A 21,520-nucleotide genomic window follows, 5' to 3' on the forward strand; every position below is an offset into this window, starting at 1 on the left:
TTATTGTCGGTTATGGTTCTATCCCACATATGTATATGCTCTTTATGTTCTTTACAATTTCAACAATGCCTCTTAATGCTTTGATCATTATGGTTCTCTTCATGACTTTACTTATCCCTTTTAATCATATACGTTATTTGATCATTGCATCCTATGATTTATATTGCATGTCATGCGCACATACTTAGTACATTCAAACGTACTAACACATATTGTTGCCTACATTGTGTCATAATATAGGGGTTGATGATCATATTTCTATACGTGGCTAGTTGAGTTTCCATCTGGCGGAGTTTGGTGAGTCCTCATCTATCGAGGACTAGTTATAAGTTGCTTCTTTCTTTTAAAGACTTGGTTACATTCGTATTGAGGGTGAGCTAGGGACATGTCTTAGCCCCCACCCTTCTTGTTTAATAGAGACATTTGTTGGACAAAACGATATGGAGTCTATGTAGTCAACTTTAAATTCTTCTTTTATGATTCATGGTTTATACTCTTTTTATGTTATTTTCGCATTTACTTTACCTTATGTATGCTTAATGATATGTGAAGAGGCTTGGTTAGAGCCCTTTGGGGTTTTCGATCGCCATGTTACGACTAGGCCCTAGGTCAAGTCGTGACATCAATGACACATCATATTTAGAAAGTATAAATTTACCTTTGAAAAGGGATATTCCAACCAACATGTACGAAGACAATGTTGCATGTATAACTCAATTGAAGAAGGATACACTAAAGGAGATCGGATAAAATACATTTTACCAAAGTTCTTTTTTCACACATGATCTTCAACACAATAATGAGATAGAAGTTCAAAAGATCAGTTCAAATGATAATCTTGCAGATTTATTCATAAAGGCATTGCATACACCAACATTTTAGAAGTTGTGATATAATTGGAATGCGCCGTCTCCGAGATTTCAATTAAAAATTTTATCGAAAAAGTGAAATACACGTTGTACTACTTTTCTTAATCATGATTTTGTCCCAATTAGGTTTTTATGATAAGGTTTTTAATGAGGTAACACTCAAGACGTATTATGAGATGTGTGTAGTCTTTTTTGCTTTACTAGACTTTTTTCCACTAGATTTTTTCTAGTAAGGTTGTAACGAGACACATTATTTATGGACATCCAAGGGGGAGTGTTATATATCTTGAATTAGTGGATTTCCCATTTACTTAATACATAAAATAATTACATTCATGTATACATATTCCTGGGAATTTATGAATCATTTTAGATAATAATGTATCTATTAATTTGAGCATTTAACATGGTGAGTTTTGAAGTAATTTCTCAACTTATAAATAAGATTGTCATGCACTAATGTGAAATACACTTGAAAACATTTGAATAAGATGATCTATACATTCTACTCTCCATATCTTTAATCTATATTTCGTATTCTATATTACTAATATTTTACGAAATAAATAAATTGTGCCAAATGTATGGGAAGAGTTAGTCTCACCTTAAATTTGGATGGGTAAATTAGAAGGACCGACTATACTTCAGAGGGAAAAAAGCCCGCAAGGACATGGTTGAATCATGAGAGACTTGAAATCGAATCCAACCTTTACCTGCTACTTAGCCATGAGCTTGTCGTATGAGACTTGTCTAGTGCAGTTTATATGTTCAAAGTGGTTTGCAAGCTATTATATAGTGAGCTGCTCAATATAAAATGCTCCACCAAAAAAAATAAAAAATAGGATGTAGTAGTAATTTGCAACCTATTACACCAAAAAAGAAAAGAAGGGGTAAGTAGTAATTAAGTATGAGAGAAGGGGTGAGTAGTAATTAAGTATGAGAGAAGCCAGGAAATATAGGAAGAGGAAAGGCATAACCAACAGCTGCAGCCGTTTTCCTTGGTACACAACAAAGGAGAAAATAACAAACTCCATTAATGGAAAATCAAAGTGACAACTCCGATGAAAAACCTAGTACCGATCCAATGTCGAAATTACCAACGGTCCTTGATCTTACGAGTTACCAGCTTCACGATCTGGACTCAGTGGAGCTTCCTCCAAGTCTCATCGAGTTAGACTTGACAACGAATCGTTTGTCCACTTTAGACCCCCGTATTGGCCAACTCCTTAATCTCAAAAAACTCTCTCTTCGTCAGAACCTCATTACCGATGCCGCCGTTGAGCCTCTTTCCTCTTGGCACCTCTTTTCTCACCTCGAGGTATGTATTATTCACTTATATCCTCTAATCACTCTAATTATGATATTATTATTAAATTTAAATGTCAACTTGCGGTTTCTTTATTATGATACTTGTTTATTTGCTAATTGGATTGCGTATTTAACCGACGAAACAAATTTGGAACTTCAAAATAAATGTCCTATACCACGCTGAATGGACTGAAATGAACCTTAATAGCCCAAAACGGATACCAAATTCATTAAGCCAGTATCAACTAATATGGACAGAGGTCTTGTTAATTGTTGTTGATTGATTGATTTTGTTGGCAGCATTTAGTTGCTGAAGAGATCTTGGATTATGGCTGTCATATGGTAGAATGAAGATTACCTTTAAATCACAAGTGGATTTTAATTTTGATAGAATTGTTCCACAGAAGTCCTTATAAAAGAGAAAAAAGGTACAACTCAAAACACATGAAGGAATATTGCATCAAAAGGCCTATTGTTTCTCCCAACTTCATTCAAATTTAGTTAAGAACAGAATACAATGTAAGAAGATGATTGTTGGTTCACTTTTATTAAGGCTGGTGTTTGCCAGAGTCCATATATTTTGGTTTGGACTTGAATGCCTATGTAGGGATAAGAGCGAGTTTTGTAGAAAATCAGTTAGTATAAGAATAAAATATACTTGAATAGAGGAGTTGATATAGAGGATTTATACAGTAGACCTCAATTGAGTTGGAATTGAGACGTAGTTGACTGATTGATTAGTCGTAGTACTAGCCTTGCTTGCACTTTGATTCGTGAGTTCAATGATTCCGCAACCTATGTTGCTCGGACTCTTCAAATATATCGATGTGTGCGTGTTGGATACTCCAAAAATAGTGCATTTTTGGAGAATCTGACATCAGTGCAGCAACATTTTTGGAGAGTCCGAGCAATACAGACCGCAACTTTCTATCTAACCTACTATGTAAATGGAAGTGATGTAGGCTTCAATTGGTTCATAATATTGATGTACTATAAGATTCTTTTTTAAAATTTGATTACTATTTTGGGGGATTTCTTTCATATTAATTCCTCCATTAAAATTTTATGATGATTGAATGGATGTGCATTTGGATAATAACTTTCTTCCAATGATAATGATGATGTTCAAATAGAAATAGTGAAACCTTTTTACTCAAGCATTAAATTAGATAAAATTTTCAGTATATTTGCATGAGTTATAACTGCTTACTCATTGGTCCAAGTAAAATACTGTAACAACGGTAATTTCTTGTCTAACCTTATCAGTATGGTTACAACTTTGATTAATGCGATGTTGTAATACTGCAACTGACTATCTAACCTAAATTGTATTTAAGTAGTGTAGGCTTCTTTTGGATAAAATTGATGAACCTTAATGAACCATGATTGAAAGATAGTTTGCTTACAATTTTAGGGTTTCTCTTTATTATTTTTGATAAGCCAAAAGTATTCCTTTAATGGCTTACCAAGTTTACTTGAAAAATATGTTCATAATGTTTGTGTTGCTCAAACCACATATTTATCAGGTTAACCCAATTCTCTATACAAAATAGATTTATCTTCTTATGACAAAGGCATAATGAAATAAAACAAACTTATGCTAGCTGGCTTGAGCACCACCATTATAAAGAAGAAAAAGAAATGAGTGCAAAACTCTTTACATTATTTTAGAATTATTTCCTATTTCCTTTGATAATGAATAATTTCCTGTTTCTTTCTATCCATATGATCCTAAAGAAGCACATTGGTGTCATTCTCTAAGTTACCTTTATTTACCTTCAAATCTTCTATAACAAATAATTTCCTTTGATAATGAATAATTTTTTGTTTCTTTCTATCCATATGATCCTAAAGAAGCACATTGGTGTCATTCTCTAAATTACCTTTATTTACCTTCAAATCTTGTCAATATTCTTAAGAACACTGTGACATGTTAAACAAAGAAAACACCTAAATAACAGTTAAGTTTTAATGTAGTGATGTGTGATTTATATCCTACCCATGCCTGCATAGAGAGTATTAACTCGTAACTATTCGCTGTCTCCTTAAGTTATCTACGGTTGAAATTGTATCATGCACTGTGCACCAAATCAAAAGACCTTTTTTGGAGCTTTAGTATCCAAGATGTTATGTTGTACCTCCCTTTTCTCTCCAATTCCTATTAACTCCATGTGTGGATTTATTTGGTGAAAGATTTCTCACTTGCTCCCTTCTTGTTTACCTCCCTCCCTATTGAGGTGTTGCTTATTTTTCTTAAGGACTCTTTGACCTCCCGTTCTCAGTAGCCCTCATAAAGCTTGTACTTCATGTGACCCCCTGTTGTTCTTTATTAGCTTATTGGTTTGCATAACCTCTATCCTTGCTAGTCTAATAGTGGTTATGCATCCTTCAGTAAAGTCCTCTATATCAAGGATGCACTTAGTTCCCTATAACTACTTATTGGGGCAAGTCTTTCGGTGTCAGTTGCAATTATATTGATGGATGATTAGGAGTCGTTGAGAAGCTGGAAAGAGAGACGACAAACTAGAAAACTGCACTCGTCGTTTGCATCCGGACAATGTCTAGGATTTGTTTCCCCGCCAACATGGTGCCCTTATTTCCAATTCCTACATCCTCGATAGGTCATAAACGACCCTCTTCTAGCATTTTCTCTTAATTTCTAAATTCATTGGCAAGAGCTTATGTTGAAGTGTAAGATACTCACTTGATATAGCCTTACAACACGTTCTAAGGAGTAAGTAATTTATATGAGTCCGTGCCACCGGATCACTTGCTGACCTTCCTTAGTACGGTGGCTAAGTCTCAGATAGATTACTTACTCCTTAGAAAGTGTGATAGACGTTTATGTAAGGACTGCAAGGTTATCCCGAATGAGTATCTTACAATCCAACATAAGCTTTTTGCAATGAATTCAGAGATTAAGAAGAAAAAAACCTTGTATATCTATTTAGAATCAAGTGGCTTGACTTGTCTATTGACAAATCTCAGGAGATGAGGGAGTAGTGGGAATGCTAGTAAAATGTGGGATAGGATATCTAATTGCATTAATGAAGTAGCTAGAGAGGTGTTGAGAGTCTTGAGGGGTAATGCTGGAGGGGGTTGGTGGTGGAATGGAATGGTCTAAGGGAAAGAGGAAGCGAAGAAGGATGCTTATATGGAGTTGGTGGAGAGCAAAGACGAGGAAGAAATAAGGGTAAATAGGGAGAGGTATAAGGCGAGGAAGAAGGAAACAAAGTTAGTTGTTACAATGGCAATGCTTGAATGGTTATATGAGTAACTTCAAGATAAAGCCGGCGCAAGAAGTTGTATAGGTCGACCAAGGTAAGAGAGAGGAGGGCTTGAGACCAGGACCAAGTAAAGTGCATCAAAGATAAGGAAGGTAAAGTATTGATGGAAAGGTACACATTAGACAAAGATGACAAACATACGTCCATGGACTCTTGAATGAAGAGGGGGATAAGAATGTTGTGCGGTGATTTAGAGTACTCTGAGAGTTGTCGAGATTTTTGGTATTATAAGAATATAAAGTTTGAAGAGGTTAAGGAGGTTATTCATAAGATGAGAAGGGGAAGGGCGATCAAGCCAGACAAGATCCCAGTGGAATTTTTGAAAATGCAGGAAAAGCATGTATGGAGTGGCTAACTGGATTGTTTAACATCATTTTAGGACGTTAAAAATGCCCCGAAGAATAGAGGTACAATATAGTGATCCTGTTGTACAGGAACAAGGGTGATATTCAGAATTGCAATAACTATAGGGGTAAGCTGCTACGCTTCTTATTGTATATTTGCTTGTCTGCAATTGTCTATTTGAATAAGGAGTGTCATTGCCTCCTTCCCCCGGAAGTTGATCCCAAATTATTTGCTGAATTTGAGGTATACCCAAAGTGACACATCCAGGTCCCTTTCAATTTCCCCCTACATTGTTTGTATCTTCAGAGGTTCAGTTTCTTCTACTGTCCATATTCCTGAGTTTGATGTTTCAATCATTTGCATTCCCCTCTATTCACAAGGATTTCTAGATTTGGTATCTCCTCTTCAATATTTGTCATGGCATCTTCATAATTATCAACATCTTCATGTATTTCCATCTCTTTCAAGTTTTGAAATTGTAGGTTTTCTTCCCCCTTGTCTTGAATTCCATGTTTCCAAATTCTCTTTCATTGTTCTGCATGTTAGCCTCTATTTCATCTGTGATAGGGTCATATTTGTCACATGCATCACAGATATTAGATTTTATAGTGGCTTGAGCCTTGGGAAATAAATCTGGGCCGGAATCAGAAACTTCCCTGCTATTAAATTAAGTCTCCTAGGTCAGCCCAATTAAAAGACCAACACCCATCTGCCCCCTTACGTTCCTGTTTCTCTTTTCACAAAGGAGAGTCGCAAATTTGTTTGCACCCTTCAAGACCCACGTGATAGCCCATCTTTATATTACAACTGTTTGACCTAGAAGTTTCGTTGTTTCTCTCAATTACCCAACAATCCTCCAAGTACGACATTGATTCTTCTCTAGCTATTACAACAGTCCGAATCCGCACCAAATTGGTATGATGAAAAATAGCCTTTTCTCTTCAATTGTAACCTCATTGAGACACTCTTCCCATCAGCTCTTATCTTTTATCTTGCCCATTTCAAGTGGTTCTTTTGTTTTTGAAACGTGTCCTCTGTTTCCAACCACCCACCGTAGTAATCCCTCGATGGTTTTGAATATTGTTTTTGTCCGTGCAGTAGGGTTAAGACTGCGTACAGTTTACATACCACCCTCCCCAGATCCCATTTGTGGGATTAGGTATGTATGTTGTTGAAATGCAGAGGTAAACCTATAGTTCAAATTCACATCCATTGTCTTTCCTGTCTATCTGAGCAACACCTAAAAGACGGATGCCACCACTCCAGAGGAATTTTTTCTTTCTTCCACCTCCATTCTCCTTGTAAAACATGTTCAGCCATGTGTTTTTTTGGGAATCGGAAGAGGAAAACGTTGTTCCCCTTATCATATGTATTCACGGAAAATGTGTTCTTCCACGTACTTACAGACCATCTTCGAACATCTGGTAAGGTTGGCTTTCCATCCATTGTGTTGAAAAAGCCCACCTCCTATCTACCCAGCAGATCAGTCTCACCATTTGCAATTCCGTCAACCACAACAATTTATTAGTTCTTGTGTTGAGTCCTTCGTTTGCCATTTGCTTGCCCTGACAACATACAAGGTTTTCGGATCAGTCTTCCTTGGGATGTTTGTAATCAATGACCCTGTATCTTCATTAGTAGATCTGTCGATCTTAATAGCAATATCCCTCCAACCAATAGCAATTGTAACCTCTGGGAAAAACGTGGTTCTACGCATCAGATTCCTGCTTCCCAGTATCATACATCCGTCCTTGATTTGCTTCTTGTGATATCATATGACTTGAATCCAGCTGCAAAATATACTTCTGTTCTCCCCCATGTTGCTCTGAAGCTTTGAATTCTCTAAAAAGGACTCCGGAAAACCCAGGTTTCAGCCAGAAAAGAAAAGGTCTTTCTCTAGCCTCGATTAATGTGCCTGGGAGCATTTTCTGTCTCTAACAGACATTTTCTAGTTTCACCATCATGGTTGGAGGGGCTTTGGTAGGTGCATCTTGGAATTATATGTATGTCATCATGTTTTTCCACTTTATTTCACACTCCAGTTCGGAGGATGGGAGGGAATGGGCAGAGAGTTGAATCTCTTATGTAAAGGTTGTTTTCTTCTGTTCTTCAGTCTAAGTTGCTTTACAAAATGATCTTAGTTTCTATTTCTTAGGAAAAGGAAAAGATAAGTTCTTTAGCATTTTTAGTGATGTTTTAGTGTTGGTTAGTCAGAGATGCTCAACAGATTTCACCTCTGCAAGTTGAATACTAGTGTGTAACGCGACAACTTGACAGCTTTTCATCGTTATAATTTTGTTTTTTAAAGCTTTGAAAGAACCAAAGCTTAAAGAAAATGTTTAGTAACTACAGCTTATTTTCAGACTTGAACTTTAAACTGTTTTGCTTCTTGTATGGTAGTCTGATCGTAGATGCGACAGAAACAGACTTTTAAAGTTATCTGAAATCATGCCTGTGGATCTGTCTTCTCCAGGAGCTAGTGCTTAGGGACAATCAGTTGAAGAAAATTCCTGATGTTGTGATATTCAAGAAGCTTCTGGTATTTGATGTTTCTTTCAATGAGATATCATCACTTAGTGGATTGTCCAAGGTCTCCAGTGCACTCATAGAACTATATGTGTCTAAAAATGAAGTCACCAAGATGGAGGAGATTGAGCACTTCCACGAGCTGCAAATACTCGAACTTGGGTCCAATAGATTACGGGTTAGTTTCTCTTGAAAATGATATCAAAATAAATTATATAGTTCTCAACAGTTTACACTGGTAAAATTTTTTATCATAAAAGTTTTTGTAAATGTGAGTATATTATGTAGCTTCCCTGGCTCAGTGGATACCTTTGAAGTTCTTTGTTTCTTGATACAGGTTATGGAGCTTCTGGAAAATTTGAAAAATCTACAAGAGCTTTGGCTTGGACGCAATCGTATTCGAACAGTTAATTTGTGCGGTTTGAAATGCATTAAAAAGATTAGCCTGCAGAGCAACCGTTTAACTTCCATGATTGGGTTTCAGGTTCTGATACCTAACAGTTTGTGCTTTGTCATTGTAGACGACTTCATTTTAAGAGTGATTTGTTGTTTTCAATCTGCAGGAATGTGTTACCCTTGAAGAATTATACTTGAGTCATAATGGTATTGTGAAAATGGAAGGTTTGTCCACCTTAGTAAACCTGCGGGTCTTGGATGTATCAGCAAATAAGCTTACAGAAATTAATGACATCGAGAACTTGACTAAGTATGAAATTTGTCCTGGCAATTCCAAATGTGTGAATTTCTCCTCTAATGTTAGGACTTGTCATCATCTTCATGTTCATTTTTTGTTTCTTATTGCAGACTAGAAGATTTGTGGCTTAATGACAACAATATAGCATCATTGGAAGGACTGGCAGAAGCTGTTGCCGGTACTAGAGAGAAGCTAACAACCATTTACCTTGAGCGAAATCCCTGTGTAAGTGTCTTTAAACCATAGCACATCCTTGTAGTATAAACTGGCAACAATTGTTTTGCTCTTTTTTGGGTTGTATATTTGCTTGTACTTGAATTTGTAGTTTCTTCTGGAGATTCTTTCCTTCATCTAGAACTTCTTTTGGGGTTTTTGGTTTATGCATCCTTGTCTTAAAATAGGTCTGAGTCACTCTTTCAATTAGTGATTTTATTGTTTCATGAGATTCTGCTCAAATTGTCTTTTGTTCGAGAATTTGTATTCCTTGATAGGCGATACAACTGTGATATAGAGAGTGACACATGTGGGATCTGAAATATTTCAACCTACCTTCAAATTCGAGCCAGATAAAGGGGATGATGCACGTGTTAACAAGCATGGATCACTAATTTAAAAGAGCTGGGTCGTAGGCTGGTCCAAAGCTCTAATCTATAAGTGAGGCTACTTCCTCTTCAGGCCCAGTATTTTTTAATGAGGCCCAGGTCTTCTTACAGACCCAGTTTATCTCGCCCATCTCAATGGAAATCGACCCAATCACTGATGAAATTGAGGCAAGTATTTCAACAAGTCTTGCAAAGTTCTGGTAAACACGAGAGCCGAGAAGAAGACGAAGAAGAGTGTGGATCAATGAAGATTTAAATAATATCATGGAATGTGAGGGGGCTTAATTGCAAAGATAAGATAAGGGTGATAGCTAGCTTAATCCTTAAATGGAAGGCTGATTTCTTTTATTTTCAGGAGATAAAATTAGAGGAGGATATTGGAGAAAAGATTAAGCCGATATATGAGTAAGCCGGGGAGTCAAATATGCTTAATTGGAGGCAGTGGAACCAGAGAGTACTCTAATGTGGTGGGATAACAAAATATGGGATGCAGGGATGACAGATATTTGCAACCGGATCATATTCCCTGCCCTGCAAATTTGTGTCTCAAACTCAGTATTTTAATTTGGTGCATAACAGAGCTTTCCTACCGACGATCGGTGGTGAAGACATTCCCGCTGCTACATTTGGAGTTGACGGTACTAGTTCTGTTAGAGTAAGAGCTCTTGCTGGAATAACCAGTGCTAGTTACTTGACTGTTGGAGGAGAAACCTTTGTCTAGACCCGGGCGTCCAGCCGTGTAGGAAGACTCACCGCTCAACTGTGGCACAATTAGTTCAAATTCTTTCAGACCACCTTCGTCAATTATCTTGATGTCGAAAGGGAAGAGGACAGGGTCTTACTTACTTAAAAGTCAAAAAAGCGAAGCACCCTTTGAAAAGCTTCTATCTGACAGGAGACAGTACTCAACTACTGAATGAAAGGAAAGTTTTTTGGTGTGAGTATTTATTTCATATTCGTTACAGGCCAATCGAGGCTAGTTTCATACGACCGGGTGGAGTAGCACAAAAGACTTTCTTCTGTTCTAGGTTTCCACAAAGACATATGATAGGATTTATTCTCCCAACTGTAACAGAGAAAGACAAGAAGTATGGTGGGAGATTGGGGCTGTGAGGGGTTTATTCAGTGGATGTTGGGTTTTAGGTGGTGAATGGTGATTACAACATAGTTCGATTTCCCTCTAAAACGAGGAACTGCACTAAAAACACTAGATAAATGACAATTCTCAAACTTTATTGATGACATGGAGCTGTTGATCCATAACAGGAAAGGGGCAATTGCGGGGAAATATTATCTAGAATTGATAGGTTTCTTGTTTTAGAGGATTGGGATGATATATTCAGAAATATTAAAAGCAAGACAGCTCTCAGGGAAGCAATTTTAACTTAAGACAACCTCTGTAAAAGGAAAATTGCTCTAGTTAACGGATGTTATCTATGCCATCAAAGCCTAGAGAGTGTCAATCACTTACTTCTTCACTGCTCTCTTACTTGTGAAATCTGGAATTTTTTCCTATCTTAGTTTGGACTATCTTGGAACCTCCCTCGGACAATCAACTATCCCTCAATCTCTGAAAAAGAAACATATCTTGCAAATTCCTTTTGAGGAAGAGGAAGGTTTGGAGTGTCTGAGACTTTGTGCAGTGGACACCCCTGGGCGGATGGATATACATGAGATTCTTCATTAAATGTTAGGAGGTGATCAAGACTAATGATTACAGATCAGAACTCCCATTCCCAAGAGATGTTTGAAAATAGTTTCAATGCCATTTGTGTGGTTTTGATTCCCAAAAAGAATATAGCCAAGGAGTTAAGGGATTTTAGACCTATCATCCTAATTTTTTTTTTTGATGACCGTGGTGTTTGGGCCAAGCTTTCACACACCTCGACTAATTTCATGGGATATCTACCACTTTCCACCACCAATAGGTACCAGGTAACTCTGTCCACCAACACTAGGACATATGAGAAGAAATCATCTAGTGTTTTTCTCTTCACTGGGATTTGAACTTGAGACCTCATGGCTCTCAACCACTTCATTGGACCACTTGGACACACCCTTGGGTGCTGACCTATCAGCCTAATTAGTAGGATCTGCAAGTTAATTTCCAAATTCTGACTGAACGATTGAAAAAATGATACTTGTCGATTCACATCAAATGACATTCATAAAAGGGAAACAAATTACAAACGTTATGTTGATTGCTAATGAATGCATAGACTCCAGACTAAATGAGAAAAAGTCGGGCATTATGTGTAAGCTAGACATTGAAAAAATGTTATGATCATGTAAATTTGGAATTTTGGTTCGGAGTTCTATACAAGATGGGGTTGGGAAAGAAATGAATTAACTGGATTAGATTTTGCATAAGCATAGTCAAATTCTCAATCCTAATCAATGTTTTTTATAAAGGTGATCCTGAGTCACCTTTCCTATTCATTTGCAGTCATGGAAGGACTGAACAACATGCTAAATACTACACATATTAGTGGATGGATTAATGGTTTTAATGTGGCACAAAATCAAATAGATAGGTCGGAAATAACTCATCTACAACATGTTGATGATATCTTGATCTTCTTTGATGCCGAAGAGAGTCAACTAAGATATTTAAGGTTATTATATCCTTTTTAAGCTTATTCAGGACTGCAAATGAATTGGAGAAAGAGTTGGATCTTCTCAGTTAATGAGGTAGTTAGGGGTGTTAAATGGGCAGGTTGGGTTGAAGTTAGGTGGGTCAAAATGGGCTAAGTTAATAAATGGGCGAGTCATTGACCCTTCCCAAAGGTGACTTTGATTGAAACGGGCTAAATAACCCAACCAGTCCAACTCCTACTAAGTTCTAGTTTATTTGTTTATTATCTTATAAATTGTTTAAGTACCTAATATCTTTTTTCTTTTATTATGGTATTTGACATATCAAACAAATAAAAGATCTTTTTATAAATATTTTGACAAGGTTTTTAATGGGTCAATTTGGGCTATATATCAACACAACTTTTAGATGGGTTGAATTGGGTGGATAAAAATGGTCTGAGTCAAACTTGAGTGGATTGGGCAGGTCATGATTTTATGGGCTAATTTTCCCATCCTTACAGGTGGTCATTATGTAGCTGAAGGCAAATATATTTGGTGGGAAATTGGAAGCATTCCAGCTATTTATTTGGGGATACCCCTCGGAACAAAGAGAAAATCCAAAGCTATATGATCTGGAATTTAGGAGGATGCGAGAAAAAATTAGCAAGATGAAAATCTCGATATCTCTTTCTGGGAAGTAGAATTATTCTAATTAATTTTGTTCTGGATGCACTTCCCACTTACATGATATCTCTTTTTCCTTTACCTGGTGAAAAAGAGACTGAATGCTTTGAGAAGGAATTTCTCATGGAAGGATAATAACGAGAAGAGTGCATTCCAGTTAGTTAAATTGAAAAAAATTAAGCATCAACAAACAAGAAGGGGGACTGAGAATCAGGAACTTGAAGCAACAAAACAAATGTCTTTTAATGAAGTGGTTGTGGAGATTCACAAAAGAGGATTAAGAACTATGGGGAAATATGATAAAAAACAAAGTATGGTAGAAAAGGGTTTTGGATGACTAAAGGAGTGACCACTCCTTATCGAATCAGTCTCTGTAGAACTATCACAAACCTGTGACTTTATCTCAAAGTCAGGATGAGGTTTACTGTGAAGGATGGTAGAAAAATTCTTTTCTTGGAGGATAACTGGTTTGGTATTGGCAGTCTAAAGCTGCTAATTCCTGATTTATTTGGTCCGCTGTACAACAAGGGGCCACGTTGAAGGAGGTATAGTCCACACCGGGATGGGAACCTGACCTCCAGAAGACTACTGCATGACTGAGGGATGCCATGGATAATAGACTTCTTTAAAACTCTAGAACAGTGTAAGAGTTTGTATGATGGTGCAGTTATACCCAAATGGCTAAATCATTAGTAGTCAAATTTATACTCTCAGTTCAACTTATAAAGGTCTGAATTAGGTAGGATCTGAGCTCAATCTTTTGGCCTTGGAAACATATTTAGAAAGTTAAGGTGCCATATAAGTGACATGTTTTACTTTATTGGTAGTTAGATAGATTGGATGCTGAGATGGATGTGTGGGCTTATTAGAATAGATATGATCAAAAATGAAGCTATCGGGACCAGATCGGAGTGTCCTCCATGGTGGACAAGATGCGGAAGGCGAGACTGAGATGGATTGGGCATTTCAAGAGGAGAGGCATCCCCATCCCCCACCCCTAAGTGTGGAGGAGTGAGAGGCTTGCATTGGAGGGTCTGAGGAGAGGTGATCAAGCAAAACATGACAAGTCTTCAGCTTACCGAGGACATTACCTTGATAGGAGGGTGTGGAGGTAGAGGATTAGGGTGGAAGGATGACAGTAGGTAGTTACGCGTTTTGCTTTTCCTTACCAGTAGTATTAATATAATTTTTGTTATTTTTTTATTCTTTTATCATTTTTTTATTTTTTATTCCTATTTTTCTATTACTAGTTATCTCAGGTGCTTTTGTTCTCTTACTATCTTCTTCTTGTTACTTCTTATGTTCCATATTTGTTGTGTTTATGCTTTTCTTGAACCAAAGGTCTATCAGAAACAATCTCTCTATCTGCACAAGGTAGAGTTAAGGTTGCGCACACTACCCACTTGTGGGATTATACTAGGTATGTTGTTGTTGGTGGTAATTAGAGAGGCTCGTTTGTCTTAGGATTATCTCAGAAATAGGGGAATACAACTTTGTTCAAGATGCTAGTTCGCAATATGCAACAACAATCAATCATCTGTTTTTACATTGCAAAATGACTAGCCAAGTGTGTGATCCTGTTCATCAATCCCAGAAGTATTTAGTTGCGCAATGCCAGGAAGAACTTCTGGAGTTTTGACATGTCGGAATAAAGGGGGGAAACAGTACAAAAAAGGAAAAAGATAGATTGGAAAATTGTCACATCAAGCTTTGGTGGATAATATGAAAGGTAAGGAACTCAAGATGTTTTGAATACACTAGTAGCTCCTTGCAGAAAATTAATGAATTTAGTTTTTGGTATAAATTTGAATACATGGATGATCCTAAGGCAATTATTAGATTCCTTGTAAGAAGAACAAGGAATGCTGGTTTAAATTTTTCTCTCGATATTTTGGTTTCCAGCACAAACTTTTTTTCTGATGTCTATGTATTTATACTTGTAACCACTCTCACAAAGATTTCTCTGGATTCCTGGGAGTAAACCACTGGTTTTGGCTAAAGTAACACATATATTATTGTCTAGTTGAAGCTCAAATTGTATTCCGGTCAAGTTGGTAATCATTGCTCTTAATCTAGATCTTCTCCATTCCACCTTCCCGAACCCGTGTTGTCATGAAGGGGAGACTTTAGCCCAGTATGATACGGGGGCTCTTAGAGCTCATTCGCTTGCATTTAATAGAGGTCTGAATCAAAATACTTGGTGATTTTTCTGATATGTCCAAACCTTGGTAGACAAAGTTACTTGATACTTGTGTTGGTTGGAAGTAACAAGTAACTCATGGAGCTAGTGGAGGTACGTGCAAGCTAGCTTGGACACCATGGTTATAAGAAAAAATAAAGGTCTGAATCTGAAATGGTACGAATTTCAGACCATCAAGTGCATTTTATTTTTTCTAAGATTTTATCCTTAATGAGTCCAAATATAGATCCGAGTCATTCAAATCCTGGTCAAAGTCTTAAAATTATTAAGAGGACTATTCAATTAAAGATTCTTAAGAAAATGACCTTTCATCGTCACTCTATCCACCGCTGGTTACCACTATCCAACCACCACCACAACTACTATTGTTAATCACCATCGCAGACCACTACCACAATTACAAACTACAACCACCACCACCATCATCATTACCACTACTGCCAACTACCTCCACCATCACACCGTCAAACATCACTGCCAACCACCACGACTACAAATACTAGCCACTCCACCATCACAACTATTTCCATTTCCAATGATGACCACTAACATTGTCAACTACCAACCACCAACACTACTATCGCCACCATCACTTATTAGTACCACCAACCAGTGTTGTGAAAAAGCGCTGAAGCGCTCGCTTTAAGCACGAAGCGAGGCGAGGCGAGGCACTAGCGCTTCAACATCGTGAAGCGAAGCGATTTCGGAAAAGCGAGCGCTTCATGGGAGAAGCGAGAAGCACGCTTCATCTAAAAGTGAGAAAAAAGCAAGCTTTTTTGGAAAAAAGCAAGCTTTTTTGGAAAAAAGCAAGCTTTTTTGGAAAAAAGCGGCGCTAGGTTTTTTTTTTTAAAAAAAATGTATAACTTACATTAATTGTTCCAAGCTGCTCTTTCAGTGTGACTTCTTCTTCAATTCGACAGTCCAACTTCGACATTTCAACATCAACCAGGTTAGTTTTTCTTCTTCTCTTCTTCTGTTCTTCTCTTCTTCTCTTCTCCTCTTTCTATTTCTATTTTTATTTCCATTCAGCAGTGCTGCGGTCTGCTCTCAACTGCTGCGATCTTCTTCTCTTCTTCTTTTTCTATTTCTGCGCAACTGCTGTCTGCGAAGAATTATTTTTTTCAACTTTTATTCAGCAGTTTGGCCTTTTTTTTTTAAGATAAAGCATATGCTCTGTTTTTTTTTCCAAATTGGCTGCTTTATTATTTTTTTTAAATTTCGTTGCAGCTGCTCTGTTATTGTTTTGACAATTTGACTTGTGTGACTGAATTATTATTCTAATTTTTCTTAGTAAGTTGTATTTTCTTAATGGCACAAAAAAGGGATCCAGCTTGGGCATATGGAATTGCCATGGGAAGTAACACAAAAATCAAATGTGTTTTTTGTGATATGACATATAATGGCACTTGCTTTTTGCGGACGACATAGTCCTCATCGATGAGACTCGTAGCGGAGTTAACGCTAAACTGGAAGATTGGAGACGCACCTTGGAGTCTAAGGGGTTTAAGCTGAGTAGAACCAAGACAGAGTACCTAGAGTGCAAGTTCAGTGAGACACCTCAAGAGGTTGGCGCGGAAGTTAGGCTCGGGGACCAAGCCATCCAAAAGAGAAGTAGTTTTAAGTACCTTGGTTCTATCATGCAAGACAGCGGAGAGATCGACGAGGATGTCACACACCGTATTGGGGCAGGATGGATGAAATGGAGGCTTGTCTCCGGTGTGTTATGTGACAAGAAGGTGCCACCACAACTTAAGGGCAAGTTCTACAAAGTGGTCGTTAGACCAGCTATGTTATATGGGGCAGAGTGTTGGCCAGTTAAGGTCTCCCACGTGCAAAAGATGAAGGTTGCCGAGATGAGAATGTTGAGATGGATGTGTGGGCATAGCAGGAGTGACAGGATTAGAAATGAGGCTATTCGAGAAAAGGTAGGAGTGGCCTCGGTGGAAGACAAGATGCGGGAAACGCGACTGAGATGGTTTGGACATGTGAAGAGGAGAGTCCCAGAGGCACCAGTGCGGAGATGTGAGAGGCTGGCCATGGATGGTTTCAGAAGAGGTAGGGGTAGGCCGAAGAAATATTGGGGAGAGGTGATCAGACAGGACATGGCGCATTTACGACTTACCGAGGACATGACCCTAGATAGGAGGGTGTGGAGGACACACATTAGGGTAGAAGGCTAGTTCATAGTGGTTTTATTCTCCCTTATTCGTAGGCGTATTAACGCACTATGATTTCTGGTACTCTGCTGTATGTTATTTATGGTATTTATGTTATTATCCAATAATAATATCTACTGTTTTTTGTGCTTTGATTATACTATTGTTTGGACCGTTTTCGTTATCTACTTATTTACTCTAATATTCTTGTCTAACCTTGTTCTATACTTTTATTGAGCCGAGGGTCTTTCGGAAACAGCCGTCCTACATTGGTAGGAGTCAGGTCTGCGTACACTCTACCCTCCCCAGACCCCACGATGTGGGATTTCACTGGGTTGTTGTTGTTGTTGTTGTTGACATATAATGGCACTTCAAGAGTTTGAGGATCTTGTTGAAGAATAGGATTTTGCTCTCTTTGTGATTTGGTTATGCATTTGCTTTATATGTTGTTACTTATGAGGATTATTGACTATCTAGTTACTTTTTAATCTAAGTCTTTTGAGTTCTTGATTATTTATCTATGCATATTTTATATTTTATATTTTTATACTAAATAGCGTTTTTTCTGAAAAAAACATGCGCTTCGCTTCACGCTTCTCGCTTCTGTGAAGCGAGCCCCCGTCGCTTTTTTCTGCTTCTCGCTTTTCAAAACACTGCCACCAACCATCTCTACCATCTCCGCCACTGCCAACCATTACCGTCAACTCTCCTTCCACACAACCACCGGTATTAGCCACCACCGCTGAATACCCACCAAACTCCACCTTACTACCTAATATTTTAAGGATATAATATCCAAATTTATATTTAAATTTGTAAATATTTATTACTCCCTCCATCCCACTTTATGTGGCCATGTTTGATTGAACATGGAGTTTAAGAGAAAAATGAAGACTTTTGAAAAGACATCATCTCATTAAAGCATAAATGGAAATTCTTAAATTAAATTTTTTCCAAATATAGAAAATTGTCATTCTCTTTTGGGACATAATAAAAAAATAAGTGTGCCACAAAATTTGGGACAAATGGAGTAACTTTTTAAAAAGAAAAATTATAAACATTCAGATGTTGAGAAAACAAATAGTCTTAACTGTTCAGTAATCAAATGTATATAGAACATCTTAATATTCAGATGTATTTTCAGATTTAGACATCTCACTCTTGAAAAAAAATGGCCCCTTATACTGCCTGTACATCAGCCTGTACATTACTATGTAAGACAATCCATTAAGTCTTAAACTTGCTTTATCAAAATTCATCATTGAATTGTATTGTATACTTGGTTAATGTCCTGCAGATCTTTCTTCTGCTCTGTACAGTGTCATTCTGAGTGAATTATCTTTATATTTCGTTTTAGACTTCCAACAATTTATCTATTTGGCTCCACCTCCCTAAAAGTGTTGTCAACTTCTAGATTTAACGCATAAACAGGATACTGAAAGATGAGAGAATATTCAAGTCATCAATATCAACTCATGAACAAACCAATCAGTGATGATTTTTCTTAGAATTAGAGACATCCTTGGTTGAATGATATAACTAATTTAATCACCCCATAGCACAGAGGACCTAAGATTCTCCCTTGAAACCCCATGATGTTGAAAATGGAACTGTGAAATCCCCCATGAGATCTTTTTCTTTTATCAATTAACATACAAAGCTTTCATTTTGACATTGAGGTATAGAAGCTGAATACTTAAAAAAGGAACATGCCTGAAGACAAACAATGGAGATTTGGTATGTAGATTCTAATTAAAACCAAAGAAGCTGTGGGTGTTGACCTATGAATTTGTAAGGGCATGTCAAACTCCAAGCTGAGGAAAGCTCTACTTGTTAAGGACGGTATGAAAGATTACATACAATCTGAACATAGGATGCAAGTCGTAAGCAATGGAAAAAGTTCAAAGATATGGATCCTTAGCATGGGAGCCAAAATTATGGAAGCAGCACTGGGATGCCTGCTTGGTGAGTTTGAGGCACAACATTTCAGAAAGAAACATTTTGCAAGGGTAGAGTCAAACAAGTTAAGACTGAACTCTGATGGCTGGAAGGGATCTGTCTTTAATTGCAGGGTGTACAACGGGATAGAAAAGGTGGATTCATTGTCTATGAGGTGGGCTTTATATTTGATTTGTTTGCCAAACCTCTATTCATTTGGAAATTTCAGCAGCATGACATGATAGGACTTAGGTTCCTAGCGCCTTTGCATTCTGGTAGATGGCCAAACTCAGGCGAATGTGAGACCTCGCCCCGTGTCTGAGAATTTATAAATCCATCCTGGACTCCACAAGGTGGGCTACTGGGTCTTACCTTGTAAAGGTATCCTAGAAAAATGGGTTGACAGAGAGTGGTAACTTAAACTCGACCTCTTGGTGGGAAATGGAATGCTCTGGCCACTAGAGCTACCTCACTTGTCTAAAGACTAGACTTAATCATAAAAATCCTTTTTCTTTTTCCAGAATCAAGCTATATTTGGAATGTGTTTGGTATATTTTTTGGCACGTCGATACAGGTTGAACTTACATTTCATGCTTGCTGGAGATTTCTCAATTTTATTTGATCAGTTAGATCTTTACATCACGAAGGTGTAAAGGCTTTCTCTGATAACCTTGCTAATGTGTTGTATTATGGTTGCAGGCACAATCTCCGAACTATATAAGTACTTTGAGACAGCTATTCCCAAATGTCGAGCAGATAGATTCTGAAGTCTATGCATAGGTGCTTGGATGTGGATCTTATGCATGGTTGATGTCGGTCCCCATGAATAATGTGCTTTTCTCAGTTTTATATTGTTTTCTATGAGGTCCAGCTGATGAGATGCTGTAAAACCTGTTATGGCATGATATCCAGCTCCTCCATTTCAGGACGCTGAATCCTGAAAAGATGAAATTACAGCTAGCTGCTACCTAATTACGAATCATGCAATGACATTTGCTGATTCTTTTTTTCTGTCTCTGAAGATATCTATTTTGTTTGTTGGCGGACTACAAAGGAGTAGCAATGTTGTGCTTATCTTTGTCCTCCAAATTGGAAAATGTCGCCTTTTGGTGTTTTGTGTTGTGAACTGAAAGCACCTTACACTCGTATTCACAGGGAAAATACAAGGGGAAAACGTGTAAATTGGTATTTACTGTCAATTTCAAATTTTCAAAATTTGATACCCATGTGCATTTTTTTTTTCTTTTACATGTATTTGAGAAATTCTACGTATACATTGTTAGGATTGGAAGATAAGTTCTTATTAATCCAGGATTTATGTATAACTAAGAAACAAAAGGATGTCAAAATTTGTGAAATATTTGGATCCTTCCTTTCAGACAACACACACTACTCTCCAGAAGAAAATCCAATATTCCCAATGTGTAGAATTTGGATGCTTGCTTCCAGCTTTGCACAGTTCAGATCACCTTGTGCTAAAGCGAGGAGGTAACTTGTCTCGCATGGCCCAGATTGTTTAGTAACGTGAGCAATTTAAGATTTTCAACTAGTTAGACGACCTAATGCAAAAAGTGGATCTGCAAAAAAGCCTTTATTAATCCCCGCGAAAATGAAGTGATTTTATTGACAATTAGAGATCTTTCGTAGTTTTCTCAACAGGTCTGCCTTTTGAATCTTATAGTGAGCTCCTTTCAGCTTTAAATCAGCTTCACTGCTCAACTATTATACACCAGATCCTTTAATTGACCACACTTATACTGCTCATTACTCATTACTCCATATCAAGTACACCCCAAACTTAAACATGATATGGACTACCAAGAAGGAAGATGATGGAGCTTCAAGATGGGATCCAGGTAGAACTTGAGTACGACCTTATTAACCTTTTCACTGTTCCTCTGCCAAGAATCATGAGTATTTTAGGCACAGGATGGCGAAGAATAGGAAGTTGAAAAGTATTCGGTGGACAGATCTATGAGAATTAGCTTAGGACTTGAGAAATTGAAGTTCATTTTCTGTACTAAATAATAATTTGTCGATGAATGCAACGCAGAAAAGGTGAACAGGACGTGTGGTTCAACAACAGGAGTTCTAGTAAAAAAAAATTCATACAGTTGAAAGGAATTAATTTTGGTTTATCTTATAATTATTGGAATTCATAATTGCACAACGTACTGGTTAAATTTATCATTCACACGAATGTCCCGATTTTGGGTGGCTTTTCACTTTTGCTCATCAACATTAAAAGTAACAAAACAAGGGGGCTAGGCAAAAGTTTATATTTTCATATCACAATATAATATAAGTTATGCCTTACAAGGTAAAATAAATTAT

At 37.4% G+C, this 21,520-nt stretch overlaps 1 protein-coding gene across 1 annotated transcript; it reads left to right on the top strand.

The window, feature by feature from the left end:
* The first annotated feature begins 1,817 nt into the window (after positions 1 to 1,817).
* Positions 1,818 to 20,408, top strand: LOC129880511 (protein phosphatase 1 regulatory inhibitor subunit PPP1R7 homolog). Its single transcript, XM_055954587.1, has 6 exons — positions 1,818 to 2,187; positions 8,283 to 8,513; positions 8,673 to 8,819; positions 8,899 to 9,041; positions 9,140 to 9,254; positions 19,886 to 20,408. The coding sequence occupies exons 1-6, from the start codon at positions 1,906 to 1,908 to the stop codon at positions 19,964 to 19,966; spliced, it is 999 nt and encodes a 332-aa protein (XP_055810562.1). The 5' UTR covers positions 1,818 to 1,905; the 3' UTR covers positions 19,967 to 20,408.
* Positions 20,409 to 21,520: the final 1,112 nt, after the last annotated feature.

Source organism: Solanum dulcamara, chromosome 2, assembly GCF_947179165.1.
Source record: "Solanum dulcamara chromosome 2, daSolDulc1.2, whole genome shotgun sequence".
In the NCBI taxonomy this organism is placed as follows: domain Eukaryota; kingdom Viridiplantae; phylum Streptophyta; class Magnoliopsida; order Solanales; family Solanaceae; genus Solanum; species Solanum dulcamara.